This window comes from Fusarium flagelliforme (genome assembly GCF_020744385.1).
Source record: "Fusarium flagelliforme strain FIESC 12 MPI-CAGE-AA-0113 chromosome Unknown B0J16scaffold_1, whole genome shotgun sequence".
Lineage (NCBI taxonomy): Eukaryota > Fungi > Ascomycota > Sordariomycetes > Hypocreales > Nectriaceae > Fusarium > Fusarium flagelliforme.
In genome coordinates, this window is record NW_025763503.1 from 3,364,902 (window position 1) to 3,382,315 (window position 17,414).

Consider the following 17,414-nt stretch of genomic DNA (forward strand, 5'->3'; position numbering starts at 1 on the left):
ATCGTACAATTACAATAAAAAATAATTGAAAATAAAGTGATATATGATTATGAATCCCGAATGTGCTCTAAGAAGTGTGAAAAGACGATATCCGAACGCCCTTACTCGCCATATTTAAAAACACAATATTAAAAGTTCAAATTGGGGTTAGTATTAGCAGGGTTGCCTTGGAACATGGTATTAAACCAAGGCTCCTCGAGAAAGATACGCATTCCGTCTTCCCACATTCCCTGCGAACCTAAACCCATACCCATGCCTTCCAAGTCCCATCCTGGGATGAGGTTGGGAAAGTCAAATATGTCCCCGCTATTGTTGTTGCCCATACCATCAGCTGCAGACGGTAGGGATGGCATTACGGGCGCCATTGCGGCAGCCAGGTCTGCTGAGAATGGCTCGTTATAGTAGGGCATGGAAGCGGTTGAATTGGAAGCGTTATCAGAGGTATCATGGAAGAAAGGCTGTGGAGCTTGTGGCATATTTGAGCCCCATCCTACTACCGACGGCCGGCTGGCTGAAGACTCGCGGTTACGAGAGCCAGCGCCGGTAGCAACCTCAGAGAGAAGCTGGAGGGGAGTATTGGCCGTTGAGGCGCGGTCCGACGGTTTGGATGATGAATTATTGACAGGAGCCGCCTGTTGCTGCTGTGAGGGTGATTGTCTGACTGAAGGTGGTGGAGGAGCCGGTTGGGATTCCTTGGCTTCAGACTTTGCTTGTTTGTAGAACCAGCTACGAAGCATGACAAGAACGACAAGAAACTTGGCGGCAGGTCGACAGCGGTCATCTGCAGCGGTGGCACGGAACTTATCAAGAAGGCCATCAAGGTACTTGCCCACTTGTAAATCTTCTTTGTTGATCACCCGACCAAGATCTGAACCAGTCGCCGATACTGTGAAGTAGAGCTTGATAAGCATAACGACAGCATAGGCAACGCGGACGAAGTTGAATACGGGCAAGCATCGCACGCTGAAGACATCCATAGCGAGAAAGGTGCTGAGCATGTCCCTTATGGAGGCCAAACAAGTTGATACGGCACTGATGTATGCAGCAGACAGCTTGTCCCCGCCGACCAGACCGTTTTGTAGGTTGGCCGTCGAGAACGGCGGACGTAAACTCTCGACACGAGACTGTAGCGCCACCTCGTGCATGTATAAGTTTAGTACACCAAAGCTGATCAAAAGCGTTGCTATATAAGGTCAGTGGGAAGAACGGCAGTTGGGAGGCTTATCTTTAACTTACGTTGCAGCAGGTCCTGTGGAACCTTTTCTTTGTATTGTTTCAATTCTTGCTCAAGGCCCCTGAGAATGTATTGTGTCCTTGGATCACTCATGTTAATATCTGTAGTCGGGTCATCGAGGGAGAACTGTATGCCGACTTCTTCTGATAGATGATGTGCCCAAACAATATGACAGAAATAAGCATCAGTCGGGGCAGCATCTGGCGATGATTGCAACAGTTGGAGACTCTCGTCCATAAAAGAAGTCCAGCGAACGAGATTTGGGCGATGCAATGCCATGGAAGTGTTGGTTGCTAGGAAATAGCACGTCAGCCAAGTGCGTCGACTCTCCAGACTCGTCGAATCTGGAGGTGTCCATCGACGGTTCTGAGGCATAGGAGGTCCAGGGAGCGAGGCGCCTGGTGCAGGACGCCATGCATCAGGCATGACTAATCCACGGCGCTGCTTGAATTTCTGACCGAGCCCAATATCAATGGCCATGACAGCTGACATGTGAACAAGCTGGTAGAACTTGAGCTCCTCGAAGTGTTCTGGCGGCCAATACCAAATCACACCGACATTGATCGCCTGGACTAGTTCGAGACTCTTTTCACCCGAGAGAATCACCTTCTCGGCAAAGGTAAGCATCATCTCTTTTTGAAGAGTCTTTTGGAGAGCAGGCGACTCTGCGGACGCAACTGCCATGATGGCTAGAAACAATATTGGTTTGGTCTTTCGTAGCTCAGATGCTGTAAATCCGGGCTGAAAGATGACAGCCGGAAGATGCGAAATCATATGGTCATTATATCGGGCAAACAGCTCGGTGGCCTTGTCCATAGTGATAATGCCACGCTCGACGATATCACCACCCTTTGCCCTAGTTAGATAAGCCGCCAGAGCCTCGGCCGGAGTTTCTTCAGCGCGCGGTTGCTCGACTGAGCCTTCCCGACCGTCTGAGAATTTCCTCTTCTGTCCGATTGCTGGAGTATGATTCATCGTCGCAGTTGATCGAGCTGGGGATGCGCGCTCTGAGTTCTGTTCGGCTGTAGACGCCTGTGGCATGAGAGGTTGAGTCGATGCAAAGGAGCCCCATGCAGGCGGATGAGTGGACGGTCTCCAACTAGCATTATTGTGTGAAGCTCCAGGTAGGTTGGAGTCATTTGACGGCTTTGGAGTGACATTTCTGGGAGAGTCCGCAGCGCCGTGAGCTTGAGCTTGAGTATATGTCTGACCACCTACAGGTGCCGCCCTGGCCTGTAAACTTGCTGTCAAGGCATCAATCTTCTTTTCCAGCTCGGCGACTCTACTATCCGTCTTCTTTTGACGTTTGCGCGTTGGCATGGTCACGACGCAGTTCCTTCCGGCCTTCCGGCATCTTTTGCATGGCCCTTCATCATTAGGATCAGGCTCGCAGCGCACTTTCAATCCGCGACAAGCTTCACATGCCCGCGGTCGCTTAGGATCGTTTGCGTCTCCATCATGTTCATCATGAAATTGCGACTGTTGATGCTGTGGTGTATCTCGATTTTCAGCTGATGCGCTGGGCGTGTTATCGGCGCTGTTGTGGTCATCATGCGCGTCGTGAGAATGAGAGAAGGGCATCAATGAGCCACTACCAGAAGACACATTATGACTCGGCGACGGTCTTGACGTTCCGTCTGACCCAAAATTGGTTAGTGATGAGGCTCTATCGCCAGCTGCGCCAAGGCGAGGGTCAAGCTCCATCGGAGCTTGTTGCTTCAAGATGCCGGTCTTTTGATGATGCTATGGTGGAGGACGGCGATGTTTGTCGCCGACCCCGATACTTCCGAACGTTTGGTGATGGATTAGTCAGCAAGTATCGGGGCATGACGTCCGCATCTCCGTATATATCGTCGTTGACTTAACATGTTCACCCGGTAAAAGAGAATTTGTGGAATTAATTTCTGTGAGCCAGAGGTGCAAAACTTTCATTCAAGCAGTTTCAATCAGTCCTTGTTGTACTGTTCCGCGACCAAAAACAAATATAAACCCATTCCTGATGTGCTTGTGCTGAGATGTCGTCTTTCCCTTAATATCCCCTCGATGCAGTAGAAAGCTCAACGCCGAAGCCCGCCAAAGACTGGCCCAGATTATTCACCAGTTCACCTCCAACACTTGAGCCTGGTATCTTGGCACCTCAATAGTCCTGAGGTCTGATGGGCGCAACCTCGACAGCGCGGATTTCCACCGAATCAGAAAGACCTGACCACGATTGTAACATCGCCTTGGTCTCTTTCTTCAAAACTTTCCAGGTATAGTCCACGTTGTTGAAGTACATAGTTTCTCTGTAGTTGTCCCCCATATCGAAAAAGGTTACGTCGGTTTTTGGTAGAGATTTGCTTTTCACCACGAAGATGAGGTTCTTTATCTCGAAATAGGGATAGCTGTAGTGATTCATTTCTGCGAACACCTCTTTGATCGATTGAAAGTTCTGCGGTAAATTCAGTGCAACATTCTCAAATCCGTGGGTTGAATAGAAAGGCAAGCCCTGACTCATATCCATGTCCCAATAAAGGGTGTCATAGTAAGGCGACACTCGAAGACTCTTACGAATTCCACCGCGGATGCCAAAAGCGCAACGCGTCTCTCGCCGATATAGTAAACGAGAGCGACGGCATGCTTGACCAGAACTTAAAGGTTTGTGAGAAACCACGACAGGTTGTGCGCCTTGATCCTCTGCAAGATCGCACACGCGAAAGATTCTTGGTTGTCGGAAAGAGAGTTTCCAAATCATGTCTTGTATCTCACTGGGTAGCTTTTTGAAGCCATGAAAGGTGGTGGCAGGACGAAGCGTTGGTGGCACAACTGCTTGCGCTCCTGCGTTGTCAAGTTGAGCTTTGAGAGCCAAAACCTGACGGCCTGTTCGATTTGGTTAGCAGATGATACTCTCCAGAGGTAGCCAGGTGAAGTGGTGAAGTAGATATCCAGCAGGAGGCGCAGACAGGTACTGACCTTCAGGTGTAGTGAAACTCATCTTCAGTGTCCCAGCTGGAAGCTGTGACTGGAGCTTCTCAAAGGAAGACATCATCGCCTCAGAGATCGACGACGTCTCTGGTGGTGATGACGACTCCATCTTGAGTGATAGCGATGGAAGTGATTCGCAGTGTCGAGAAGTAGGTGTAGGACGAAGAGTGAAGAGAAGGGGGAGGGGGTTTAGGCTGCTAATTATTTCTGGCACCCTAAATCTTAGAGAATGATTTCGTAAACCTTAGAGAATAATTTCATAAATCTTAGAGAATAATTTCGACCATGTGATGCAGCTTGAACTAAAGGGGATGTACTTCAAGCGAGTGAACAATTGCTGCCTGCTGCCATAAACTGCCTGAGAGAAGGGTTTGACGAAGCCAAACAGGAGCTCACCTGGCTATGCTGCTTGATTCTACATAGAGATACAACTATGAACTTTACAATGAAGCTATGATAGATATAAAGACGTATCATTACGGATTGAAATACATAAATAGGTAAGCTTAGTACCTAGGTTGCGATCCCTGATATCAGTCTAAGGACTCAGAATATGCACTGATTGCATAGCCTCGATATCGAATACTTTGCTTCCGCCTGACACAAACACTTAACAACCTCGCAAACCAGGCAACAGAGTAAACGAAAATGGCAAGGAAAATAACAAGATCAAGCACCAAGTTACTACCTAGAATTCTCAGTGGGATTTTACAAACCTTTGTTGCCAAACAGTGCGGCAGTGCAGGTATCCGTTTGGAGCGCGAATCACGAAGAAACGGGCCCTCGAGTCGACGGACGGCTGGCAGCTGTTGACAGTCCTCGAGTATTAATTCACTCTCAATAGCCCCAGTGTGACCAAGGTATCGATCGCACAGGAATTGTTATTGTGCATAGGTGGTGCTCTCCTTGCACAGCCGTGCGCCCTTAACACGCGCTCGCCTGCCTGTAAACTGCTCACTGCCAAATCTCTGCATACCTTTATTCAAGATCTTTGGTATTTCTTTTCTTGATTTTTTTTTTCAGTATTCATCGTCATGGATAAAGCATCCATCGACGGGCGGCGCAAGAACAAAAACGCTGCTCTGCCACCCATCAAACTCTTGCGCAGATCCGAGGCAGAAACACCGCCCAGCTTGCGACCGGCGTCGCCTCCTAAGAGTAATCCATGGAGCTCAACAAAGAAGGCTACGGCGGCCTCTCTCAAGGGCATGTTCCCGCCTCTGCCAAAACCTCAATCACCATGGTCACCAGTCAAGACACCTACTGCCGAAACATCTAGAGAGTCTTCCATATCGTTGAATGAGTCCCGCCTTGGAAACGACATCGCCCAACCTGCGCCTTCGATCAGGTCAATTTCCCCTGTGTCCAATACTTCTTCTACGACTCGCCAGCTGTTTGAAGCTGCAGCACCTCGAGCAACCGAGAAGTCAGCCACCCTCCAAGTACTGTCCGAAAAACCGAAAGCTAACAATTCACAGCCTTTGGAGAACCCCTTTTGGTGCCGATGTGCTGGTACGTACTGGTAACATACTCATCAAAGTGCATCGCAATATTGTGGTACCTCAATCAGGGTGGTTCCGCGACAACCTGCCACCACCAAACTTGGTAAGTTTTCACCCCTTCAGACATATCATGAACGAACTGACAGTGCCAGGATGGAACACCGGTCATGGTGGACCTACGATATGCCCCTGAAGCCGTCGCACACTGTTTGCGATATATCTACACTGGTAGTATGTCTTGCCCTTGTGCCGCGCGAGGACATGAAATGACTGACAAGAGGGACAGGAATCGAGATCTGCGAGTTCGATACAACAAATCCTTGGCAGTCTTCACATATCCCACGCTGCGTCTTGGCGTACACTGCAGCTATATATCTCCGCATGGCCAGAATGGCAAACCATCTTCTCCGAGTGGTTGAAAACACTTCAATCGAGATTACGACGATCATCCAAAGATACTACCTCCATCGAGACATAGATTGTTCCTCGTGGGTCCAGTTCTCATGGCACTACCAGACAGCATTGGAAGTTGTCTTTAGAGGTCAGCCTCAGAAACTAATGATGCCCATGAGGCTCGCGATGGCAAGTATTCTCGATGCCATGCTCTTTTGGCTCGCGCGGCAGCCACTCTTCGTCAGCGAGTTGAAGTCAGCCTGGTGGAAGATCTTGCAGATGAGCATGGCGGACATTGCTGAGTACAAGCGTCTTTGCAGAATTCCTGGCAATTACAACAGTCCTTTGCCAAACGAGATGGCGTTGAGGGAGATGTTTGAGGAGACGAAGTCGGTGGAGGAGAGAATAGCGATCAAGTCAATCGCGACACAGACCGGGGATATCCCAGAGAGCACGGGTTACCAAGGTGATCCTCGGTACTATTTTCCTGTTCTTCACCGTACGAGGCGCGTTTCTCTATGAGTTTCAGTCTATTGCTTGCTAGCGGAATCCGATACTGGATACTGGTTTTCCAAGGAATGAGATCAGACGTGAATAAGGGGTTGGTATGTTGTTAGAGGTCAGGCTACACTGAGGCTTTTGTGTAGACGTCTAACGTAGAATCTTTATTTCTTGGGACAAATATTAGAAATTCAATTGCTTTGCACAATACCTAGGTACCTACCAGGCGATCCGGAAAATAATCAGGACACAGAAGCCTATCGACAAAATCACCTAGGCATGCTTAGGCACTAAAGCCTAGGGTAGACTATCCTAATCTTTATGACACCCTTAACTAAGTCCCGGTTTTTCTTCGAGCCACCCACCTACCTAAGAAGAAGAAGAAGAAGAAGAAGAAGAAGTGAAGTTGAATGATGATAGGTCCAAGTTGAAGATCATTGGCTCATAGTCTTATAGCGGGTTGATCCGCTGAGGGTAAGCGCTAGTGTTATACCCCTGCCCAAGCTTACCTTTAACGGCCAATAATGGAAGGAGGCTGGAAGGTACGAACGAAGGCGATCTCATCCACGAACTACAATTGACTGTCTAGCTGAATCTCTTCATTAACAGGACAACGATGTCGTAAAGAACAGTAACAAATTATAGTCTCTGTTGTGTGATTCATAATGTCTCCTTCACCTCCAGGCGATGGCCGTAGTCGCGTCCGATGGGGAGATGTAGAGGAATATCCGGTCTGTTTACATTCACTAATAAACACTCTCTCCGGCACTCAACTCACATCTTGACAGCTTCCTCGGCCTGTGAGAGTTAAACAACGTCCAAGACCCAGCTCCCGCTATGACTCCGCATCTAGGCCATCTCCGCGACGGTCCACAGATGATCGTGACGAAAGACGACGGACGGCTGAAGAAACAGTCCCTGTGCCAACTTACACAGAATGGGAGATACCTGCACCAAGATCCAGTAGGCCACCCAGAGCATACACTGAGTCTCCGCACCTAATAGAGAATGATAACGACGACGAGAGGGAAGAGTCCAGACCAGGACGATTCGGTCCTGGCATGAGAAGAAACAACAATGTTTGCTATGTTGAAGCGAGTCCATCAATGTCACCTGATCCCCAGTATAGAAGACCTCGTTATAGTCCTACACACGACACATATCGCTCTCGCGAGACTTTCTCTTACCCTCACTCCCGTACGGCTGACAGCGACTGGTACTCGAGACCAAGAGCAGACAGCTTCTCGAGTGACGACTTCGATCCATACGACAAATTCGATTTCTCTAGCCAGACTCAATCCATCGTCATTGAGTCGTCAAAAGGCGAGGATTCTGACGCTGAAGCCCCCGAGTCTGAAGAACTTGTTGCTCTTGCTAAGGATGGAAAAGGAGGCAAAACAAGCTCTCAGCTGGCTTTTGTTGATTCTTCAGTCTATACTGGTAATGCTGAGATGGGAGGCTCCCATACTGCGACCTTGAATGTGGTTCATGACTTGAACGTGCAGAAACAGCCCTTATTCAGATGGCTGTGAGTCTCTTTAAAGCTCGGCGTCGTTTTAATGCTAATATCAGCCAGGCATGTCCCTCAGGACGTCATGAATTTTGAAGACTTCTGGGTAAATTGACGTCTGACAAAGACACGAACTCTATACTGACTCGTCGCCAGGTCGAGATTAGTCGTATCTCTGGACTTGCTGAATTAGAAAGAAAGGCCATCTCACGGCTTCGCGCAGACGTAAAAAAGAACTGCGTGAAAACAAGGACTAATCCCAAAGGTGCAAAAGTTGGTTACTTGGAGCCCAAATGCATTGAAGTACCCTTAAAATCGCTCAAGCAGGAAGCACCAACTACAGAGATAGTCACTGGATCCGCGAGATGGATTTGCATACCCTACTTCTCACTTCAACAATATTCTGGTCTACTCGCAGCTACCAGTGCATCTGTATTTCCAGCTCAGACTTTGCTACAAGCTCAATACTCAAGAAACACTGTGGCAAGGGACATGGAGCAGGCTGTCGTTCGACTAGGGAACGCGGGGCGTGGAAAGTGCTTTCATATATCCCAGTTATGGTGTGTCACAATTGACAACAGTAGGTCTTCTCTCCTGCTCTCCTCTACCTGGAGGGTCAACTACTGACTACATCTGTCTGGGCAGGCTTGATAGTGACGTGTGGCACAATGGCTCGAGAGGATCTGTTTGGCAAAAGTCTTGAGATCAAAGAGCATCCTGCCCGTGTTGTGACAACTGAACACCAAGGGAAGATTCTAGTTGCGTATGGCGACTCAGTTGTTTGGTCTTTTGAAATCGATAAGTGCCAGACGTGGTTTGTAAGTCAAAATCGGCCCTATCACACCTCGTGCAGGGCATACATAACGTTGTTGGAGATGTTTTACATGATAGTGAGGACTAAATATTCTCATGCTATCTTCGAATCTATCCAAATAACGTCAAAGGGGGTGTTAAGTCGCTCAAATACAGGCCGGTGCTTCAGCATGGCAGTTCCGCAGTTCCTGAATCTATTCTCTGCAGTATCTCTGCTAACCAGGGTTTTGGCCTAGGCATTTCTGTCCAAGTTTCGGACCTTTTGGCCTGAAATACCTGAATTCTGGCACAAAAGTCAAGCCGTCACCGCCGACTTATGGCCCAAGGTTCTTAGGTTGGCTTCTAGCAAGCGATCGACGTCGATCAAGCTTACCATGAAGCTTGGAACAATGCCTGATCCTCCTCCGCGGGCTACCCTTCGCCCAGAGCCCCACGTGTTGCCCACAACGCATGGAGGAAAGGGCAAGGTTAAGATCAATGATTTCGTCCACCTACTAGCATTGTCAACAGGAGGTTCCAAGGGTATCGATGCCCAGAACAGCGGTTCCGAGTTCTTAGAAGCCCAATTGAGTGCGGCTGAGTCTTTCTTGATAGGTGAGACGACCCTGTCGGAGCGCAAGGCATACAAAACCTGCAAGGCAGGGAATAGGGCTGAGTGCTATGCCTATTTAAGCGGGCTGTCTGGCCTAGTTGAGGAAACTGGAAGTGATACTATTCGACGGGCATATCAGGAGAAGGTTGACATATTCAATGCTGCCGACATCACTTACAGCTTCTTCATACCCCTGGATTTTGATGGCCCTATGATCGACAGGTTCTGGGGGGCTATTAGAACGCTGATCGAGGTTGGTTAGCTTATTACATTCGGAGAGAAATTGCTGACAATGAAAGCTTCCCTCGACTGATGGCGATTTTCACCACCCATCGTTTGACAATATCGCCGGAAATATTCGAATATCCCTCAGATACTTGACCCGAAATCTTTTTGCTCTCCAAAACATCTTGGCCCACTCCTCCAAAGAAGAGCGCGCAGAGATTGAACTGCCAACCGAGTTTTCCAAAGCCTGGCTTTATATAATCATGGCTATGGTCTATAGCTCCAAAGAGGATCTCAAATGGGACAGTAGAATGAAAAGAGCAGAAACACTTATTGAGAAAGGTTCAAAGAAGCTTCTCCAAGGGCTTGGCGGGAAAAGCCTTTTGGATAAAGCTGCCGTGCTGCCGCTTGAGGTTCTTTCGCTTATCACGATGGGTTTGCTGCGGGATCAGGTTGGCAGGTCCGACGACATCTGCGACACTTACTCGCAATACCTTAACTCTCTGGTCAGTTATAGTGTCAGTTTTGTGATAAGTTGCTGACATGAACAGGAAAATGCAATCACATCGAAACCTTCTGACAGATCATTCCAACACCAAATCGATCTAGTACAACAAGAGTTGATATCAGTAAACCGGACACTCAGCAAACAAAGATTACTCATCTCACGATTACGAAAGTCTCTGACCGCCATTGACACTCACGATATTGTCATGAGTCAATTTGAACATGAGGCAGCGCTAAAAGATGCTGAGAGGCAATACAGCAGCAAACGGCATTATGCAGAAAGTGTCCCGCCACCCCCAACTTATGCCTCTCACCGAGCAGATGATGATTACTCACGGGTTGCCCCTATTAGCTATGCTCAGGAAATACCGGCGAACGAATACACGGGCCTCGATGATGACTTCCTCTTTGACATGACGTCAACTTCCAAGCTCTCGCCCACGGATGCAGGCGGTTTGCGCGGCCTTTTCTTTCTCGAGTGTACACGACTCATCGAGCAGCGCGAGTTTGAATTTCGACGGTTTACTGATTTTTCCAAAGATCTGGAGCGTGCTATAGCTTATAAGGTGGACTTTACGCGCGATCGACAGGAGCGAGCTATTTACGCTTTCACGCTTGTCACTATCGTATTCTTGCCCATCAGTGCTGTTTCGAGTATATTCGGTATGAATACGACTGATGTAAGAGATATGCCTCACTCCCAGTGGCTATATTGGGCTGTCGCCATACCGTTGACGGTCGTAGTCATTCTAATCGGGTTGTGGTTTATGGGAGAGTTAGGTAACCTATCTCGGTGGTTACTTGGGCGACCTGGAAAGGGGGCATACGCTGAACCAGTAACCATATCCCAGCCGCTTGGAACAGAAGACTGGACTTCGGTTCCTGCACAACCTTCGAATCGAATTGCAGAGTACTCGTCGCCGTATGAAATGGGGGGCATACGCAGAAGGGCGACACAAGATTATCATCCCCCAGGTCCGGGGCGGTCTCATCCGATAAGGATCTCTGACGCTAGAGTCTATACTACGCGGAGATAGATTTATTCTAGGTCCATGAACCTCTCAATACAATACCCCAATGTTCCAATATCAGTGCCATAAAGAAGAAAATACCATACCTAAGAGCTGGACTGAACATTTCGTCTCTTAGGTATGCTATTAAAGTCTCGTTACCCCGAAGTCGATGGGCTCCTCAACAGATACGGTAGAAGATAATAGCGTTGAACCGTTAATAAAATCGTTTATATAAGGCTCGTACTTGACTATTCTTATATATGTTAGTTCTTAAGATTGGATGTTGAATGTCGTGATTGAGCTTCCCATTGGCTGTATGACGCCAACCCCGGTATAACAATGACCCCTCCAGATCGATTTCTATTGGAGGGGCTCAACGTTTGGTCTAGAGAGGCAGGCAAGGTACAGTACAGTGCCTATTTTTGGCTAATAGGTTGTCTCTGCCACACCGTCATACCCCGTCAAACTCAACTGTCGCAAGATACCCATCATGTCGCAAAACGTCGTCTCGATAGGCTCAAAGGCCCAGTTCGACTCTCTTCTCAAGTCCTCGCGCATTGTTGTCGCTGACTGTGAGTTTCTTCCCTCCCATGAAACAGTCAACAGACCGATACCCCGCCATCCCGCTTGCCCAGCTTGTCCTACCATGCGATCTACCACTGGTCCTTTCGGAGGACAGCACATAAACTCTCATGATAGACGCTAACGGCTTCTCTAGTCTGGGCTGAGTGGTGCGGTCCTTGCCAGCAGATCGCTCCTGTCTACGAGAGCCTCGCTGAAGCGCTTTCGCGCCCCAACGTCGTCACCTTCGTCAAGGTCAACAGCGATAGCCAAACCGACCTCTCCCGAGAATACAGCATCTCCTCTCTGCCTACATTCCTCGTCTTCCGAGATGGAAAGCAGATCGACAAGGTTCAGGGTGCTGACCCTCAGAAGCTGAAGGGTATTGTCCAGAAGCTAGCATCTGAGGTGGAATCCCTCGGCGAGAGCTCCGGCTCCGGCCCCAGCAGCGGTGGTCCCAACTGGAAGGGTGCCGAAATTCCTCGAGGCTACAGCGACATCACCGACCAAATAGAGCTGCGAGATCTCGAGGTTCTCAACGCCGATGAGGCTGCTGGCGGTGCCCGCGACCTTTTCGACGGCAAAAAGCCAAGTGGGCTTAGTAACGGCAAAGGAACAGCTAAGGATTACGTTCAGAGCGGTGCCGATGACCAGCTACTTGTCTTCATCCCTTTCCAGGCCATCGTCAAGCTTCACACTCTTCAGGCAAGTGTATCGGTTCTATGTCGTGTACGCACTCTACTAACATATATGTTACAGCTCACCTCTCTCCCTCCCAAGGACGACGAAGATGTGATGCGACCCGGCAACGTTCACCTGTATATCAACCGCACCCATAACCTCGACTTTAGCGAAGCCGACGATACCGAGCCTACACAGGCTATCGAGATCGGTCCTGAGGACTGGAACGACGATGGAACAGTCAACCTGAGCCTCCGATACGTCAAGTTCCAGAAGACATCAAGTCTTGTCATTTACGTCCAGCAGGGTGAAGGCGATGGAGAAACCGTCCGTCTTGACCGAGTGCGACTCATTGGCGAGGCTGGAGCCAAGCGCGACATGGGCAAGCTCCAGAAGGTTGGAGACGAGGAATAAAGGAACAGCTGATAGAACGGGACATTATGCTTTACAATGAAACTCCGCGCAGATTGAGTGCGCAATGATTCATGTATACATGTCGAAATGGGCAATAGGAGTTTAGGAAAAGGCGATCCATGTTATCATCATAACTCGGGTTAGATAATAGACCACGGTCACGTTTAACTCATGACTGCACTATGTCCAATCCTACGCGCATCATGTCTCAAACAATTTCAGACTAGTCAAGTCGCATATACATATCACGAGGTGAAGGTTTTGGTATGTCCTGCCTCCCAAACCACGGCTTCAGTGTGGTAGAACACCGAAGCCAACATTGGTCGGGCGGGCCTGCAATTTTGATTGATCTGGGGCATAACTGACGCTTCGATGACATCCACGGAGACAGGGATTCGAGCAACACGGGTATAAAATTTTCATGTTATGCCAGCCGCACGAAGAAGAAAAGAGAAAAGAAAAAGCGAAGCTTCAACAACGCGTTCGAGATTTTATGCTCCGTCGCTGCGGATCTTGGTCCGTGCGTCAATGTGGTCCTGCGGCTAAAAATGCTTCCGGCTTCCGGGATTGAAAGGGTCTAGGGTAGACTACTGCGAAATGCTCAACTTCTATCACATAAGTAAATGTATGGTCATCTATGGGCGGAAGGATGAGTTTCTCTCGTGAAATTCTACAGCGATAGAATAGGACGGGGAAAACGAGAGGAGCATATCAGTGAGGAAGATGGGTAGTAGACAGTCTAGCAACTCTGTAAGGCTGTTTCCTGTAAGACATAAACGAGTCATTCTAGCAGATATTGGGGCAGATCAGACTATCCCCAAAGGCATACAAACAAGCCAAGTTGGCGATCACGACCCGTCGAGCTAAAAACGGTACCGATATCCCCGAGATCATATTGCACGGAGCGCCAAATAATAGTCCGAAAGGGGCAATTCAAACTGGCATTGCTTGCAGTCAGTAAATTGCACTAGATATTGCGGCTTAAGATAGCTTATATCTAGCTTACAGTAGCAGTAAGACTCTTCGTATCCAGATTATGGCCACCAAAATGCGGAAAATACGTTTTTGGCACGGACTAAAGTTTAGCTATATGTCATGAGTAATTATTACAGGTTTGACAAGTTTCTTCTCACACCGTCAAAGCGAATGGGCACCCTATCACCTTCGTAAATAAAGCTTCATAGAACCCAATGTACACACCGAAGAGCCGAGGAGCGCTATACGCCATATCTAACCTAAGTTTTGGCTACAGATGAAATGGATACTACCCGAAGAACTAGTCTAGAATGGCATCATCCTACTGGCTCCCTCATCGTCTTCGGCAGTTGAGTCTCGTCATGGCGTTGTTGAACAACAGCATGCTAGAAAGTAGTACGGCTTTAATAGTAGCATATATTAAGTCTGAGTTAGCATATCAGCCACAATTAGGCCGCTTATTGAAATCTGCAGTGAGGGTGTATAACCAGCAGAGCTAATTCGCAACCAAGCGCTGTATTTCCGCCATCGTAAAGCATAGGCGACCGGTGCGGAATCTGTAGAACTAAGACGACCTTAGGGTTACTCTTGATGGGTATAGGGGGAATAAGCTTTGTTATAAACCGACGGCCTGATAGACAGCGATGTTTTAGTGAAGCTAAGAAGCTGACGTACACTGCTATTTGCAGTGCACCGTTTGGTCTCCCATCGGATTCGATCGCGGAGCTACGTTTGCCCGCATAGACCGCTTGATCGGCGGAGGTTACAGAGCCCCTACGTTGGCTGAGTCTCTTCAGAGCCGTGTGCTTATCTTCCTCTTTGAGTTAAGTCAACGGGTGGGGAAGATTTTGACCATATCTCTACCTACTCTTGCGTTGGATATAATGTCCCACTGGTGGACCGAGTTCTCCAGACTTCCGCTATACGTCTAGCGGCGACAATGCGATCAATAGCTTCATCGCAATCAATCGTGCAGGCCGCCTGACCGTCGCCGATGGTGGCATTCGGGTCTTTCGGTCTCGAAGAATTCGGTATAGCTCTGGATCGTTCATGTCAACAAATCGATCATGTATCGTGTGAAACACTAGAACAATGTTAGCAAGTTGGGTACGGGCTGAAGTTTGGACGGTGGAGGCGCAACCCCGTAATGGAGACTTGCCATCTCGTAAACGTTACAGACATGTGGCTTTGCATTGCTTTTTGTCTGTAGACTTCATAGTCAACGAGTTGATAGTCGATGAAGAGAGTCGGAGTTTCCTCTCCACACCGTGTTGCCAACAAGACCCCTGTGCAGGTCGACAATCATTCTTGTCGTACATCTCCCGCAGGTGACAGAAAGTAGGTTATGGAAACATTCACACACCATTCCAGGTGATATCCGTCCGAGCGTCTCCAAATCACTGGATAGCGTCAAAGTCCTCTAGCAGACTTGGCATTTCTTAGTCGCCGAGAGGAAGTGGCCCGTGGCGTGCCCGTCGTGTCGGTAATACAGCTTGATAGCTACAGACTAGAGACGCCGGACACGAATGTCCAAATCTGTCATAGTGTAAGGGATATTCGCGTCTGTAGTCCTCTGACCTCCCTTAGGCTGTGTCGTATCGATCTGCTATCGGGCTCATTGGGATGTTCGATATCGTCTGCGTGTCGCGCATAGAGTATTTGTAGCTCACGTCAGCTTCGGCTAGAGAGCTGGTGATAGGCTTGGGAGGATCGAATGTCAAATCATCGTCGAGTTCGGCTTTGATATGGATATGTTGACGGGGTTACCTGCAAGACGGTCAGCAAACAGAGTGCAAGGGAGTTCTTGGTCGAATGGATGCCAACTTCGTAGAGTGAGGGGAGAATGATAGATTTTGTCAGTATTTTGCCGGCTCCTGCCTGAACGTACCCTCCAAATGGATAAAGTGAAGGCAGCAAGGGGCAGACGAGCAATGGAGTGGGAACCCGTGCTCTGGGCGGCAAATTGGAGGAAACACCTGTCTCAATAGACTCTTGTTTGGCAGGACAGGCATAGTACTGCCATGGACCGCCCTGGAATTTAACGGTAATGGATAGCAAGAATTGCGATATCACCCCCCTTTGGTGACAATTGGACCCAAGTGAAGACCAAGAGTCCGATGCTCATGTCGACATAGAAAGATGAAGCTGACAAGGCACTATTCGAATCTTGCTTATCTTTTTAATGATACAGGCATATAAGGAGGAGAGAAATATGAAGCGAAGAAATTCGTACAAAGAATGTTTAATTGTCATAATCAGGACGAACATGCCCGGCGATTCGAAGACAAATATTCACAGATAGGGGTAATGTGAACGTGAATACCAAACTACGATAGCAACTAAATCTAGACGGAACTATCCAACTGAGAAATTAAATGTGTGATTGAAGACAGTTGGCCAGCTCAAGGCCGTTTGACTGAACAGAACGAAGAGTACAAAGCCAGGCGATGACCATTTCGTTAACTCCCTTCGCATGAGTATTGATTAACCAACACCTCTACACTTCTGGCAGTAACAGAGTTAAGGCAGACAAATTGCCAACCCGTTAGATACCTAGGTAGGTAGTTTCTGCCTGCTGTTAGGTAGGTAGGTAATCATTTGAAGAAACCTAACCTGTCAATGCCAGAGTAACAAGGCACTTGCGCAGCGCACGGATGACCGGCAGAAGACAATGAGGAATTACAGCTCCCATAGGTAACGATCATCTCATCACTTTGAAATGGCTTACGAGGCAAATTTTCTATCTTGATTGAGGTATCAGAATGGGACTCATTAAGGCAACAGTAACTCGATGCTGCCTGCCCTCAGGGTATCAGAAGAATCGGCCCCCAAAAACGTAAGAGACGAAACAATCCAGTCGCTTTATGCCATCTTAGACAAGAATTTAGGCTACTTTATTATGATAGCCTAAGATTTAGGTGACAATTCTTCTGTTCCCTGCCTACCTGCTTTGCCTCCTGCCTATGTTTCGAAGAAGGATCCTCTGTCCCACGTAGCTACCTACCTAGGCAGCCATTGAAACGCAGGCTGCACCTTACTCGTGCACGCTAATCATTGTACTGAGAACCTTCCCTTCTCTCCATTCTCTTCGAAGAGAAAGAGAGAAGCCGCCTGCAGTGACGACTCAATATTCAAGGGCGCATGCATAAACAGAAGGAACAAACACTCTGCAAACTCTGACTCATTGACTACCCCTTTGTCTATCACCCAGACATCATCTCACTTGGAAGACCTTGATTGCGGCATAAGAGAAGAAATTGCTTATTTTGTATATCCGAATGCAACCAAGTATTGTCAACTATTCACCGATACGGGTCCATCACCACCAATTCGTGCACGGCAACAGAAAACAACACACGCTTAAGACTCGTGACCGCTGGCTCCTTTGACTGTTTCGCGCTCCAGTTCTAGGGTCCGGGCGATTTGGATCGCGGGAAGCTCTTTTGGGTATTGCGTACAAGTTGAACTCGTGGGGGTAAAATGGGCAAAGACACAGTCATACCTGCCAAGGATCGCGGGATCCTTCATT

General features: G+C 48.4%; 5 protein-coding genes across 5 annotated transcripts; 3 read left to right on the top strand and 2 right to left on the bottom strand.

The window, feature by feature from the left end:
• Positions 1-35: 35 nt before the first annotated feature.
• Positions 36-3,154, bottom strand: B0J16DRAFT_19276 (uncharacterized protein). The gene is made up of 2 exons (XM_046122822.1): positions 1,237-3,154; positions 36-1,183 (listed from the first exon to the last, which is right to left on the bottom strand). The coding sequence occupies exons 1-2, from the start codon at positions 2,936-2,938 to the stop codon at positions 129-131; spliced, it is 2,757 nt and encodes a 918-aa protein (XP_045989053.1). The 5' UTR covers positions 2,939-3,154; the 3' UTR covers positions 36-128.
• B0J16DRAFT_391180 (uncharacterized protein) lies at positions 3,155-4,307 on the bottom strand (the record flags this gene model as incomplete). The annotated part of the gene is made up of 2 exons (XM_046131922.1): positions 3,155-4,093; positions 4,187-4,307. The coding sequence occupies 2 exons, from the start codon at positions 4,305-4,307 to the stop codon at positions 3,372-3,374; spliced, it is 843 nt and encodes a 280-aa protein (XP_045989054.1). The 3' UTR covers positions 3,155-3,371.
• A 788-nt stretch (positions 4,308-5,095) lies between these two features.
• B0J16DRAFT_409039 (uncharacterized protein) lies at positions 5,096-6,951 on the top strand. The gene is made up of 4 exons (XM_046133069.1): positions 5,096-5,624; positions 5,677-5,803; positions 5,853-5,931; positions 5,987-6,951. The coding sequence occupies exons 1-4, from the start codon at positions 5,233-5,235 to the stop codon at positions 6,613-6,615; spliced, it is 1,227 nt and encodes a 408-aa protein (XP_045989055.1). The 5' UTR covers positions 5,096-5,232; the 3' UTR covers positions 6,616-6,951.
• A 202-nt stretch (positions 6,952-7,153) lies between these two features.
• On the top strand, positions 7,154-11,316 carry B0J16DRAFT_328146 (uncharacterized protein). The gene is made up of 8 exons (XM_046126194.1): positions 7,154-7,325; positions 7,383-8,122; positions 8,171-8,210; positions 8,261-8,684; positions 8,750-8,922; positions 9,154-9,762; positions 9,809-10,240; positions 10,286-11,316. The coding sequence occupies exons 1-8, from the start codon at positions 7,260-7,262 to the stop codon at positions 11,276-11,278; spliced, it is 3,477 nt and encodes a 1,158-aa protein (XP_045989056.1). The 5' UTR covers positions 7,154-7,259; the 3' UTR covers positions 11,279-11,316.
• A 346-nt stretch (positions 11,317-11,662) lies between these two features.
• Positions 11,663-13,084, top strand: B0J16DRAFT_328150 (PITH domain-containing protein). Its single transcript, XM_046126195.1, has 3 exons — positions 11,663-11,826; positions 11,973-12,520; positions 12,575-13,084. The coding sequence occupies exons 1-3, from the start codon at positions 11,745-11,747 to the stop codon at positions 12,908-12,910; spliced, it is 966 nt and encodes a 321-aa protein (XP_045989057.1). The 5' UTR covers positions 11,663-11,744; the 3' UTR covers positions 12,911-13,084.
• Positions 13,085-17,414: the final 4,330 nt, after the last annotated feature.